Genomic DNA, 15106 nt, shown 5'->3' with positions numbered 1-15106 from the left:
GGAAGGAAGGAAGGAAGGAAGGAAGGAAGAAAGAAAGAAAGAAAGAAAGAAAGAAAGAAAGAAAGAAAGAAAGAAAGAAAGAAAGAAAGAAAGGTGGCTTAAGGCTCTAACCCATCGTGGCCAGAATCCCAGAATGAGCAGAGAGCTAGATCAGACCCCAGTGAAGTGATTTAAGCGGTAGCTAGGTAGTTGAGATGGAAAATAATGGTACCTACAGTGTGGGACACAGGCAACAACATCTTTCTCCAGGGAGCTGTCAGACATCAGCCTAGACTGTTGCATTGGGCAGCACTGGGGTAGGGGCAACTGTGACCCTGAGCCTTCCAGATGACATAGAGGGGTCAAGGGGACCATAAATGACCAAGGTCAGCAGGGGTAAAGTGGCTGTGAGGCTTCCCAGGGTTGGTCCACTTTAAGAATGGATTTTGGAAAAGACATGTGGTAACATGCACCTTTTATCTCAGCACAGGGAGGCTGAAGCAGGTGAATCTCTGTGGGTTACAGGCTAGCTCAGTCAACATAGGCTAGCTAGGGCTACATAGTAAGACCAACTCACCAATGAAGCAAAACAAATGACTTAGGAAGCACCAGAGAGTAGATCGATCGCACAGTACCAGTCAAGCATGTGCCGAGCTCTGAGTTCAAGCCCCAGCACTACAAAACCAACCAGTAAATGGATTCAGAATTCAAGGACCAGTGGATTCCCCAGAGCTGAAAGTCCCTGGAGCAAAGAAGGTAGGTGCATGCTAGCTGACTGGATTTCATGGGACTCTCCTTTTCCCCTAGCAATGACATCGCCCTGGTCAAGCTCTCAAGAAGTGCCCAGCTGGGAGACGCAGTCCAGCTTGCCTGCCTCCCTCCTGCTGGTGAAATCCTACCCAATGGAGCACCCTGTTACATCAGCGGCTGGGGCCGGCTCTCCAGTACGTGCTGACCACAGAGACAGTGCCTGGGGCAAGTGGGGGTAGAGGGCCACAGCAGAAACCATTGTTTTTCAAAAAATTTATTTGTTTTATATATCTGAGTACACTGTCACAGTCAGATCCCATTACAGATGGTCGTGAGCCACCATGTGGTTGCCGGGAATTGAACTCAGAACCTCTGGAAGAGCAGTCAGTGTTCTTAACCGCTGAGCCATCTCTCCAGTCCAAAAATCATCTTTATACTGCTCGTGAATTCCTCTCCAGCTCCCCACCATCTCCCCAATCCTCCCAAACACAAGTATGTTCAATGGATCATTTTGGGGTGCCCACTGTGTGCCCAATACCCCAGAACACAGAGCAAGCAAGACCCCGTGATTCCCACCAGCTTGATGGAGCCTGAAGGTTTCCACTCTGTAACTCCCAAGTATCCCTTGCAACACTCTCTGTCTCCCCAGCCAATGGACCTCTGCCAACCAAGCTGCAGCAGGCCTTGCTGCCTGTCGTGGACTATGAACACTGCTCCAGGTGGGACTGGTGGGGCTACTATGTGAAGACGACCATGGTGTGCGCCGGCGGCTACATCCAGTCTGGCTGCTTTGTGAGTCAGTTCACATCTGCCCTGGAGGCACGGTTGTAGGGCCCTGAAGACCCTCCTCCATGTGCCCTGAGGTGGATAAACATACTTGGTTTGCCTCATGCAGTCTCCAGGCCATGTGGGATGAAGAGAAACTCAGAGGTGGCATCAGGAGCTTGACAGACCCCAGTTCCCTCATTTTTGCCACTGTTTTTTGAGATAGGGTCTTACAATGTAAGCTTGACTGGCCTGAGATCACTATATAGTGTAGGCTGGTCTCAAACTCATAGCGATGACCTGTCTCTGCCTCCCTAGTTCTGGGATGAACGGTATGTACCACCACACTTGGCACTCACTGTTTTGAGACTGTGGTATAGCACAGTCTTGCTGAAACTTACTCGGTAGCCAAGAATTGCCTTGAATTTCTGATCCTCCTGTCTCCATCTGAGTGATGGTCTTTCAGCATTATCACCACACCCACTTGAGGCAGTAATAGGGGTGGAAATCACAGCTTTGTGGATGCTAATACTTGCTCAATTGAGCTACGTCGCTAACCCACATCAGTTGTGGCTTTGAAGTGATAGCCACACATTCAGAATGCTCTTGTTGTATATAAGCACATGCTTATCATGCTAACCTGAAATCCCAGCACTGTTGGAGGCTGAGGCAGGAGGATTGCAAGTTCAAGATCAGCCTGGGCTATACAGTGTCTCAGTTAGAAACAAACAAAACCTCAACCATTAAATGTGGTACCGATAATGAGAGGCGCCATCTCTGGAGAGCTGCGTCTCGTCTGCTGGGTGCTTTGTTGAAGTCTTACACTGTCTCATTAACCCTGATGTCCGTGGGTCTCAACCTTCCTAATGCTGTGACCCTCATGTTGTGGTTGACCCCCAACCATAAAATTATTTTGTTGCTACTTTGTAACTTTAATTTTGCTGCTGTTATGAGCTCTAACATAAATAATCTGACATGCAGGATATCTGATATGTGAACCGTCCCCCCAAAGGGGTTGTGACCCTCAGATCTAGAACCAGTGCCTTATAGTTTTCTCTTGCAAACTGCTACCCAGAGATGTGAAGTAGTGTGAATGTGTATCAATGTCATTGAAGTCAGAGCCCGCTCCTTATCCTCAGACCCACATCAGCCCTGACTCTTGTCTCTATTGCAGGGTGACTCTGGAGGACCCCTCAACTGTCCCGCTGACAATGGCACCTGGCAGGTCCATGGTATAGCCAGCTTCGTGTCCCCTTCGGGCTGCAACACCCTGAAGAAGCCCACAATGTTCACCCGTGTCTCAGCCTTCATCGACTGGATTGAGGAGGTAAGGAGACAAAGGAGATGGAAGCCAGCCAGGGAGTTTAGGAGGAGAATCTGCAGACCCTGAGGAGCCCTGAGGCTCATGAGGCTGAGGGAGAGAACTTTGGGGACATTCTAGAGAGCTTGGGGATGTTTTATGTGATCACACTTCCAGATTCTAACAGGTATTGAGAAGTATCCCCCGGCCCAGGTCCTTCCTAGTCAAGGGGGACAGAGAGCATGTCAGACAGTGGACAGACAGCCTGTTGGTGGACAGATGGTAGACACTAGAGTGCAGGAGGTTGAGAACCATGATGTGGGCTCTTGGGGTCAGGGAGGATGCAGAGCAGACCTCATCTAGACACAGAAGGTCCAGGACAGTGGCTCTTCTTCCTGACTGGAGTACTAGCTGGGATTTGTAGATTCACTGTGCTAAGAACCTCAGCTAACAGTTCAACTGAGAATACCCATGAAGCCGGAAGGTCATGGTGTAGGCCTTTAAACCCAGCACTTGGGAGGCAGAGGCAGATGCATATTGATCTTTGAGTTCAAAACTAGCTGGTCTACAGAGTAAGTGCCAGGACAGCAGGTACACAGAGAAACCATGTCCAGAAAACAAAGCAAACAAAAGAATACCCATGAGGCAACTGCTATTATTACCTCTCTTAAGGAGATGACGAAACTAATGCTCAGAGAGGTCAAGTCACTCTCCCAGCGACACAGAGGATCCAGTCACAGAGCTAGGCCTTTCGCCCAGTCCCTTCAGTCCCAAAGCTTGCAATCTTAACTAATTTTGTCTTTTCCAACCTTCTGCTTTTTGTTTGTTCGTTTTAGACCATTGCCAACAACTAGATCCAAGTATCGGCTGGCAGAGAGGACCCCAGGTCCTCTAAAGAATAAAGACCTTTCTGAAAGTCCCAAGTTGATGCTCTCTGCCTTCTTTGACGGAACTCTTGCGCTCTGACCAGTTTGTGAAATCTTAGGTCTGAAATGTGGAGGTGGGGCCAGAGCCAGCCCCTCCACTGAGGAGGGGAGAATGAGCCTCCGAGAGGAGGGGCTGCAGTGGGGTGACCAGCACGCTAGGGCATAGGACTTCCTACACAGAAAGAGAGAAACTGTCAGAAAAGTAGAAGTTGTCACAGTAATAGTCACACATAGGACTGCGAATATAGTCAGTGGTAGTAGATAGTCACACAGAAACTGGAGACTTCTCAATGCAGCCATAGAGCCACGAATCTGCAGAAAAATCTAGTCCGGTTGGGAATCACGGGTTACATGCAGCATTAGGAAGGGTTCTCTCTGAAAAGGCGGACTTGTCATAGCTGCATGGATTTAACCTACTCTGACTGACCGGGGACTCGGGGTTCATCTTTCTAGTTTTTTTTTTTTAAGATTTATTTATTTATTATATGTAAGTACACTGTAGCTGTCTTCAGACACTCCAGAAGAGGGAGTCAGATCTCGTTACGGATGGTTGTGAGCCACCATGTGGTTGCTGGGATTTGAACTCTGGACCTTAGGAAGAGCAGTCGGGTGCTCTTACCCACTAAGCCATCTCACCAGCTCCTAGTTTTTTTTTTTTTTAAGATTTATTTTATATATATGAATACACTGTCACTGTCTTCAGACACACCAGAGTAGGGCACCAGATCCCATTACAGATGGTTGTGAGTCACCATGTGGTTGCTGGGAATTGAACTCAGGACCTCTGGAAGAGCAAGCAGTCAGTGCTCTTAACTGCTGAGCCACCTCTCCAGCCTAGGCTTTTCCTCTGTGTGTGTGTGTGTGTGTGTGTGTGTGTGTGTGTGTGTGTATACCTGGTGATGAGAGGCCAAGTCAGGAGAATCATGAAAAGCTCCCCAGACAGCTAATGGCAGATGCAGCAGTGAATGGAAGAGATTCCACCTCAAAACAAGATGGAAGCCCATCCTGCTGGCACACCTGTAACCCCAGTACTTGGGAAGCAGTACTTCTTAGTTACCTTTCTACTTCTTAGATAAAAACACCACGATTGGAGCCGGGCGTGGTGGCGCACGCCTTTAATCCCAGCACTCGGGAGGCAGAGGCAGGCAGATTTCTGAGTTCGAGGTCAGCTTGGTCTACAAAGTAAGTTCCAGGACAGCCAGGGCTACACAGAGAAACCCTGCCTGGAAAAACAAACAAACAAACAAACAAACAAACAAACAAACAAACTATCACGATCAAGGCAACTTATAGAAGAAAGGGTTTATCTGAGGTTCCAGTTTCATCAGGATAAGTGTCTGTCATTATCACAACAGCTGCTGTGGCTGGAACAACAAGCTGAGAGCTCAGAGCCATTGTGCCAGGGAAATGTTAGTGATCCTCAAAAACACACACAGGAGCCAATCTGATGCAACTCACAGCAGGGTCTTCATTCTATTCCAGCTAGCTTGCCCCTCCACCAATGCACCACTGTCACGCAGGATGGTCTATTGGGACAAGGCTTTATAGTAAGCAGCAAGCAGGGAATGCATGTGCAAGCATCTCATTGGAAAGCTGCTGTGGCCTTTACCATAATTGGCTGGTGCTGGGAGTCATATCATAAACTTAACTTCTGTTCTCCTCTGCATTGGTGGTCATTAGGCATGGGGTGGGCTTGTAACCTGGGGCTGCAGGTTTGTTCGGGGAATAACCAGGAGACACTGGTCTTGTGTATTCTGGAAACTCTACTCTTGTTGGGGATTAGCCTAGAGACTGGAGCTAGGCTCAGGTTCTGTTGGGGGGTGGGGCAACTTGGAAACTAATGTTAGATACCAGCCTGTTAGTCTACCTGAGTTTAAACTTACGTCAGATTCTCTAAAGGGGCCTGAATTGAAAAGCTTTGGCATCTCAGATGCTTGAACGTAGGCAGGAAGCAGAGAGTAAATAAAGAGCAGTGTGGGGAACATTTCTCATTCAACCACAACGCAGTGGCAGGCAGAGCTTTTTGAGTTGAAGGCCAACCTGGTCTACATAGCAAGTATCTGGGCAGCCTGGGCTACAGAGGCTCTTTGTTTTATTTATTTATTTTTTTCCTTATGTATGTGTGTACCCTGTTGCTGTCTTCGGACAGACCAGAAGAGGGCTTCAGATCCTATTACAGATAGTTGTGAGCCACCATGTACTTGCTGGGAATTGAACTCAGGACCTCTGGAGTGGTCAGTGCTCTTTACCGCCTAGCCATCTCTCCAGCCCTGCGACTCTTATGTCCAAAAAAGTAAACAAAGGTAGAAAGTGGGGACTGACATCTGAGGTTGTCCACTGACCTCTCTCTGTAAGTGTGCTGTGGCATATACATGACTGAACTCATACAGAGCACACATATATGCACACACACATGCACACACATATGTATGTACCCCCCTTGCGGGGGTGGGGAAGAGAGAGACAGAGAGAGAGAGAGACAGAAAGAGACAGAGACAGAGACAGAGGCAGAGACAGAGAGACAGAGAGAGAGACAGAGAGAGAGAGAGAGAGACAGAAAGAGACAGAGGCAGAGACAGAGAGACAGAGACAGAGAGAGAGAGACAGAAAGAGACAGAGACAGAGGCAGAGACAGAGACAGAGACACAGAGAGAGAGAGAGTGCATACAAGTGATACACTTAATGTAATTTAGGTGGAGAACCCACAGTACTCTTCCTTATTCTCCCCAGAGGCCATCAGTATTTGGGTGGAGTTGGGGCACATAGCAGAATAACTCTTGCCTGCTCCCTGCTCCCTTGAAGGCCTTTGGCCATACATTTTCCCTTGGCTGACATGAAGCTTAGAGAGATGGGGAGTCTTGCTAGGCTCTCCTTTTCGCTGTTGTGGCAGCTAGTGGCTGCCGGTCAACCTGGTGCCAGAGTGAGGAGGTGAGGAGGAGGCATCAAACTGAGCACCGTTGTCTCCTCATGGATACTTATGGCCACAATCAAGAAATAGTTGTCACCGCCACTGTGGTGCTGGGCTTTGTTTGTTATAGCTGTGTGGACTTTACCTACCCTAACTCACGGAGGAGCTCGGGGTTCATCTTTCTAATCTAGGATGTAACATGTTATCACACATACAAATATCCATACAAATATCCACAGACAATGTACTATATGGTTTGGGAGTTTTCTTCTTTCTTTCCTTGTGTGTGTGTGTGTGTGTGTGTGTGTGTGTGTGTGTGTGTGTGTGTGTAGGGCAGAAGTCAACTTTGAATGTACTATCCACCTGCTGTTTTGTTATTGTTATTGTTACATTTATTCATATAGGTCTGTCTGTCTGTCTGTCTGTCTGTCTGTCTGTCTGTCTGTCTGTCTGTTTATGAGTGCCAGTTACATAGCACACATGTGGAGGTCAGAGAACCATCTTTGAAAATGGGTTTTTGACTTCCAGTCTGTGGGTTCTAAGGATTGAACATAGGTCGGCAAGCTTGACAGCAAGCCCCATATTTATCTGCTGAGCCATCTCAATGGCTGTAGTTTTTTATTTGAGACAGGGTTCCAAACTGGGACCCAGGACTCATCAATTAGGCTAAGCTGGTTTAGCCAGTGAGACCCAGAGATCAGCATATCTCTGTCTTCCCAGTGCTACGATTACAAATGTATACTACCACACTCAACTTTTTATGTGGGTGCCGGGGATTGAACTCAGAACCTCATGCATGAATGCCAAACACTTCACCAACTGAACATCTAATCGGCACCAATTTTGATTTTAAAAAAAGCATAAATAGATGGGTTATAGTGGCCCAGACCTATAATCAAACTACATGGGAGGCTAAGACAGGAGGATCAAAAGATTAAGGCCAGCCTGGGCTACAGAGTAAGACTCTCAAAACCAACCAGAGATGCAGATGAACAACAGCAACAACACATCACTAAACAATAAAAGACGGTAAATCATTTTTTGTTGTTGTTGTTGTTTTTGGTTTTTGAGACAGGGTTTCTCTGAGTAGTCTTGACTGTCCTGGAACTCACTCTGTAGACCAGGCTAGCCCCGAACTCAAAGATCTGCCTGCCTCTGCCTCCCAAGTGATGGGATTAAAGGTGTATGCCACCATGGCCTGGCAGCAAATGGGTTTTTCAAAAAGCCCTTTCAACTTGCTGGTTGGCTGTGCTGAGTGTCACCGCCTTGTGGCCTCCTGATGGCTGCCTGCCTGTGGTGAATGCCTTAGACAAAAGTTATTTTTCTCTGCCCTGACTTGCTTGATGAGCATTTAAAGCCGGGCCAACTTTCTGGGGTCACAAGCAGTGCTCGGGTGGATGTCCTTGGACATATCTTCAGGGGCACATGTGTGTGAACTCCCTAGGCTGTATTCCCAGAACTGGGACTCCCTGGTGGGACAGCGTTTGTCAGCTCTGCCATTGACCTAATTCTCCAAGATGACTGTGTCGACGATATTTTTCACATTCCCTGCCCCCTTTCTCCTCTTCCCATCCACTGCCCCCGCACATGGAATATGGCCCCACAGTTTTCTTCTAAAGTCATTCCCAGGATCTCAAGCCTCCTACCCCACCCCCGCCCCCACATAAAAACCCTCTTCCAGCTCTTTAAGGAAAAAAAGAAAAATCCAACATGATCTGGCAAGGGTCTGAGTCAGAAGGCAGCAGGGCAGGGGGCAGGGTGAAGCTGAGGAAGTTGAGAACCAGGTCAGGGCGTCCTTAATCAGGGGAGAGCCCTTGGATAACATCCCCAAATGACTTCAAAATAAAGGTCAGGGAGACAGCTAATGCCTCAGTTGGCATAGCAGTGGCCCCAGGAACCCTCACCCAGCCCAAGGGAGGCTGGGAGCAGCTAAGACACATTTCTCACCACACACTGACATCAGGGAGTTAGGAAATTGCCTACATTTCAAATGGATCAATCAACAATTTGATTTCATCAACAATCCTATCTTGGTCTTCAGTCTCCCCCAGTCTCAACAATTCAAATCTCTTATAACCTTTTTTTAATGAGTCAAGATTAGAATGTCAACTCTTTTTTTTTTCTGCTTCTATTCTGTAAATCACTAAAAACTGACAATTTGCCGGTGGAAGAAATATGTGGCATCAATACTTCTTTTCCTTTTAGAGTTGGCTCAGTGTGGTAATGCTTGCTAATCCACAGCTGAGGGTGGGAAGTTAACATTCATATTAAAATCACCCAACTCAGCAATTCATCCTTTCAATCATGAAGGAGCTGCGGGGGTTTGAATGGGAATGGCCCCCACAGAATCCTAGGTTTGAAGGCTTGATCCCCAATTAGTGGAATTGTTTGGGAAGGATTAGGGGGTGAGGCCTTGTAGGATGAGGTATGTCACTGGAAGTGTGGGCTTTGAGGTTTTAGAAGCCCACCTCTCTCTCCCCCTCTCCCTCCCTCCCGGCCCCTGCCTGCTGCTTATGGATAAGGACATAAAACTCCCTGATACTCCTCCAACATCATGCCTGTCTACTTCCCACCCTGATGATCATGGACTAACCCTCTAAAACTGTAAGCAGACATCCAGTTAAATGCTTTCCTTTGGGGGCTGGAGAGATGGCTCAGTGGTTAAGAGCACTGACTGCTCTTCCAGAGGTTCTGAGTTCAATTCCCAGCAACCATGTGGTGGCTCACAATCATCTGTAAAGGGATCTGATGCCCTCTTCTGGTGTGTCTGAAGACAGCTGCAGTGTATTCATATAAATAAAACTTAAAAAAAAATGCCTTCCTTTTGTAAGTTGCCTTAGTCATGGTGTCTCTTCATTGTCATAGAACAGTGACTAAAACAGGATCCAACAATTCTATTACCGCTCCCCAAAACTCCCAGAATAGCAACACTGGCTATGTGTTTAGAGTTTTGCTTTAAGAGATTTTCATTTTCTCTTTTCTCTTCTTTTTTAAAAAGAATTATTTATGTATGTGAGTACACTGTAGCTGTCTCAGACACACCAGAAGAGGGCATCGGATCCCACCACAGATGGTTGTGAGCTACCATGTGGTTGCTGGGATTTGAACTCAGGACCTCTGGAAGAGCAGCCAGTGCTCTTAACCACTGAACCATCTCTCCAGCCCTGGTTTTCAAACCTCCTCCTTTGTTTCTTCTCTTCCATGGCTGCTGTTCTTTTGCTGGCCCTGTCCACTTCTCTGTATTTAGAACTTTTGTCTATAGTTAGATTTAATGGGCACTACTGATATTGTGTATCACACACAGTGGAGAAAGGGTCCCACCAGTAGGGCTTGTAACTCAGGTCAAAGCCCCAAATGTCAGCGAAGTTTTCAGGGTTTGAGCCTAGATCCCGCAATGAGGCTTGCCACTATCCCCAGTACAGTAGTTAAAGAAACATGTGTGCAAGAGTGAAAAGCAGAGAAACTGAATATAGCTACATCAAGGAAGTGAATGAAGAAACATGAGGTCCAGTGACCATTCCCCATCAAATCCATTTCTGGGTTCTGATGGCAGCTTAGAGATATGAATAACTGAGTAGTTCTTGTCAAGGTAGCCTTACCCATCTTGTCTCAACGTCAGTCTTTCTGCAGTATAGTCTGACAAGCAGCCAAAACTGTGTCACATCTCCCTCTGGGAGACACGTTCTTCCTCTGGCTGGCATCAGGCTTCAGCCTTTTTCTTCTTCAAGCAGAACACTGTTGTAGGTTGTCCCGGTGCTGTTTATATTTTGATGTTAATTCTGCTTCCTCAAGAGGGGCTGCCCCCACGAGGAGTAGATCACACACTCAGGTGATCTCACGGAACCTTCTCCCCATTCTGACTGGTCACATAAAGGGTAGAGCTGATGACTGGGCAGTGGAAGGGAAAGGAGGGGCTGAACGTGTGAGAGTGGAAGAACAGAGGAAGAGGAGGTGGGAGGAAGATGGAACAGGACCACATGGCCTGAAGAAGCCACAAGTAACAATTGATCCATCTCATAGCTGGGGGAAAAGTTAGTGTAGTGGTAGATCTGCCCAATCTAGGCATTATAGCTTATAAATATAATAACTGATTATGTGGTTTTTATATGGGTTTATTGGGGTAAGAAATTATTGCAACAGGACTCTCCCAGGGAAACTGCCATTCCTTGGGGACCGTTGCTTCACTGCTCTGATAGCCAGCAGGAGGGGCAAGGATGTCTCTCTTTAGAACTTGTCCCTTCTGCCAGGATGGTTACACAACGGACATTCACTGTGATGTGGGCCTCGGGGAGCTGGGGCCACAAGGGGGCGGGGTCATCAGGCTCTGCCTGCCTCGGGAGGCTTTGCTTCCTGATGCCGGCCTTATGGTGAGATTCCCATCAACTGTGAATTTGTCAAGTCTCCCTTTGGGGCAGAGCTTGGTGGCAAGGGGCTTGTACAGTCAGTCAGCAAGGCTCCCGGATTCAGTCCCCAGCATTACCAAAGAAAGAGAAGAAAGAGAAAAAGTCTTCTGATAATGAAACACAGGCAGTCCTGAGAACCCCTGTTTTCTAAATAAGTCAAAAATTTTGCTGTTTGCTGCCGCAGCCTTGAGGTCAGAACAGCCTCTTCTTGTCAGCGTGTTGGCGTCGGATCCCACAGAGAAGCAGCCTAGATTCCCAACCCAGGTGCAAAGGGTCAGAAAGGGTTTTTTTTTTGGTGTTTTTAAAAAAACACAACAGACTATATTTATCTTAACTGTGTGTCCAAGGAAACAGAATCATGAGTCTAATGTTTAGCTCCAGCCAGATGTTAACCCCTTTCATACAGCCAGGTTTGCTGAGGCCCAACCAGCACTGCTTGCTTTGAATGTCTCTGTCCCACTCAGCCCCAAACCCTATGAGAACCCCACCTTTCCCTTTGGCAGGCCTCACCACAGTTTGTTCTGTGCAGTTTCTTGTACTAGGTGACTGACTTTAACTTTGTTCAAGTACAGCTCTGTTCCTGGTGGGCTTTACGTCAGACTTCAAGCCCTCTCTGCCCCTTGACTCAGTGATTTTGCACATTTGCACACAGCCCGTGCTGTACTTGAGTTCTAAGTGTTGGGGATGGGGAAGGCCTAACATCACACTCCTGTATTCCCAGTCGAGCACCTGTCAATGTTATGCCAGACACTGGGGCAGAAAAGCATGACTCAGACCCAATGGAGCGCACAGGAGCATCACATGTTCAAGGCCAGCCTGGGAAACCTTGTGAACTTTATATCAGTGGACAAAGGTGTTTGCCTCTATGATGGTTTGTATCTGCTTGGCCCAGGAAGTGGCACGATTAGAAGGTATGGCCTTGTTGGAGTAGGTGTGTCACTGTGGGTGTGGGCTATAAGACCCTCATCCTAGCTGCCTAGGAGGTAGTAATCTGCTAGACACCTTCAGATGAAGATGTAGAACTCTTAGCTCCTTCTGCACCATGCCTGCCTGGATGCTGCCATGTTCCCACCTTGATGATAATGGACTGAACCTCTGAACCTGCAAGTCAACCCCAATTAAATGTTGTCCCTATAAGAGTTGCCTTGGTCATGGTGTCTGCTCACAGAAGTAAAACCCTAACTTCTAAGACAGCCACCAAGCTTGATGACCAGAGTTCCATTTACGAGGCTCTCAAGATAGAAGGGGAGGACCGACTCCTGCAGTTTGTCTTCCAACCTCCATGTGGGCACTGTGGCACAGGAACCTGTGCATGCACACGGACAAAATAGGTAAGTACATAAATGTAGTTTCAAAAAGAAAAGAAGGTGGGGCTGGAGAGATGGCTCAGCAGTGAAGAGCACTGACTGCTCTTCCAGAGGTCATGAGTTCAATTCTGAGCACTCACGTGGTGGCTCACAACCACCTGTAAAGGGATCTGATGCCCTCTTCTGGTGTGTCTTCTGAAGACAGCTACAGTGTACCCATATACATTAAAATAAAATAAATCTTTTTTAAAAAGTAAAGAAGGCAAGGAAAGAGAATGAGAGAGCAAGAGCGAGCAAGAGAGAGCAGGGACCAGAATACCAGTACAGCACTTGCATGCACAAAGCTAGCTCTAAATTCAATCCTAATAACAGCAGTTAACAGCAGTAACACACATGCCTGATAAATACATGTATAACTCTTTTTTTTTTTTTTTTTTTTTTTTTTTTTTTTTTTTGGTTTTTTGAGACAGGGTTTCTCTGTGTAGTCCTGGCTGTCCTGGAACTCACTCTGTACACCAGGCTGGCCTCGAACTCAGAAATTCATCTGCCTCTTCCTCCCAAGTGCTGGGGTTAAAGGCATGTGCCACCACTGCCCAGCGCATAACTCTTTTTAAAAAGACTTATTTAATTATTTAATGTATATGAGTACACTGTAACTATACAGATGGTTGTGAGCCATCATGTGGTTGCTAGGAGTTGAACTCAGGACCTCTGCTCCAGATTCGCTCGCTCCGGGCCTAAGATTTATTTATTATTACATGTAAGTACACTGTAGCTGTCTTTAGACACACCAGAAGAGGGTGTCAGATCTCATTACATATGGTTGTGAGCCACCATGTGGTTGCTGGGATTTGAACTCAGGACCTTTGGAAGGGCAGTCAGTAACTGCTGAGCCATCTCTCCAGCCCATAACTCTTCTTTTTAAAGTAATTTTTAAAAAGATTTATTTATTTTATGTTTGAGTGCTCTATCTGCATGTACACCTGCATGCCAGAAGAGGGCACCAGAACCCAGTATAGATGGTTGTGAGCCACCAGATGGTTGCTGGGAATTGAATTCAGGATCTCTGGAAGAGCAGCCAGTTCTCTTAATCTCCGAACCATCTCTTCAGCCTTGCATAACTCTTAAAAAAAAAAAAAGAGAGAGATGAGTGCCTTTAAAAAGGTGTGTGTAAGCCGGGCGTGGTGGCACACGCCTTTAATTCCAGCACTCGGGAGGCAGAGGCAGGCGGATTTCTGAGTTCGAGGCCAGCCTGGTCTACAGAGTGAGTTCCAGGACAGCCAGGGCTATACAGAGAAACCCTGTCTCAAAAAACCAAAAAAAAAAAAAAAAAAAAAAAGGTGTGTGTAGGTGTGTGTGTGTGTGTGTGTGTGTGTGTGTGTATGTATTCAGGGCCGGAGAAATGGCTCAGCCATTCTTCCAGAGCATCCTGATTCAATTTCCAGTAACCACATGGCAGTACACAACTGTCTGTAACTCCAGTTCCAGGGGGTCCATGACACCAGACATGGCATGGGTGCGCATATATACATATACATATACATGCATATATATACATATATGCATGGAAGCAAAATATCCATACAAATTAAATGAATCTTTTAAAAACATATTTTTAAATTAAAAACATTTACTTTTTTATCCTAGGTGTACGTTTTATCTTCAGTATATATGAATGTGTGCCACATGCACATAGTGCCTGAGGAGGGCAGAAGAAGGTATTAGATTCCTTGGAATTAGAACTATAGATAAGTGTGAGCCACCTTATGAGTGCTGAGAACCAAACCCATGTCCTCTGCAAGAGCAGCAAGTGCTTTTTGCCCCTGAGTCATCTCTCTAGATCTTCCTTCTTCTCTTAATTACAAGGATATGGGTCCTTAGCTGATTCTGTCTCTGCTCCCACATTCTAGAATATACTTCCACGGGCTTCCTGTAACTAGTACCCTGCCAAGTCCTAACCACCATGTTCCCTCCTCCCACCTCCATCATCATTTCAGCCATCTATGCAGTTGGCCTATGTGGCATTATCTCACAGACCCACTGTGGCATAGGTGGTCCATCATGAGCCAAAACCTCCCCATGTGGCTGGTGTCGGTCATGAGGATGAAAAGGGACAGACGGCACACTCTTGGGCAGATGGGAATGGTAAGGGCTGCATGGGAGATGCTACATTTGAGCTGGAACCTGGGCGAACAGGTCTCAGGAAAGAGAACCACACTTGGGGACCAGCTGGCGATCCCTTCAGGTTTACAAAATCACAAGAAGATGGGAGTCCCCGGAGAGGTTGGGGAGGCAGGAGCGTGGGGTTCTGCATGCAGTACAAATCTTACCGTGAGGGACAGGCATTCTGCACGGAGCCCCAGCATATGTACTTTCACACAAATGTCTAAACCTCCAAAATCAGGCCTGCTCTTTAGTGCAAAGTGTGTCTCTCCTGGGTAACCCCTACAGTCTGCTGGAGCAGTGCACAGAGAATGCTGGAAGCCTAGGATGGAGTCCACCCTCCCAATCTGTAGGCAGGGAAACCAGATTGAGTGTAGTGGGAGGTGGAAACATGATTGTAGAGGTCGGGGGGGGGGGGGGTGGCTCTCTGTTGTTCCCATAGGTAGAACGGGGCCAGAGGGAAGAGTCTTAGTCCCTTTTCCCATTCACACCCCCACCCGTTTCTCTGTGTAGCCCTGGATGTCCTGAAACTCAGTCTGTACATCAGCCTACCTCTGCCTCCCTAGTGCTGGGCCAACACCTCCCAGCTGAAGTGTTTTCTTGGT

General features: G+C 47.2%; 1 protein-coding gene across 1 annotated transcript in view; it reads left to right on the top strand.

The window, feature by feature from the left end:
* The window catches only part of LOC110293544 (chymotrypsin-like elastase family member 3B), an 8198-nt gene extending 4550 nt beyond the window's left edge, over window positions 1-3648 (top strand). The window contains exons 5-8 of the mRNA XM_021161397.1: window positions 787-923; window positions 1379-1521; window positions 2669-2821; window positions 3631-3648. Coding sequence (XP_021017056.1) covers window positions 787-923; window positions 1379-1521; window positions 2669-2821; window positions 3631-3648 — 451 coding nt within the window. The remainder of the gene's footprint in view (window positions 1-786; window positions 924-1378; window positions 1522-2668; window positions 2822-3630) is intronic.
* The last annotated feature ends 11458 nt before the right edge of the window (window positions 3649-15106 follow it).

The sequence above is a fragment of the Mus caroli genome, chromosome 4 (assembly GCF_900094665.2).
Source record: "Mus caroli chromosome 4, CAROLI_EIJ_v1.1, whole genome shotgun sequence".
NCBI classification, from domain to species: Eukaryota; Metazoa; Chordata; class Mammalia; order Rodentia; family Muridae; genus Mus; species Mus caroli.
The sequence above is the reverse complement of the archived record's forward strand: the minus strand, read 5'-3'. Positions and strand labels throughout refer to the sequence as shown.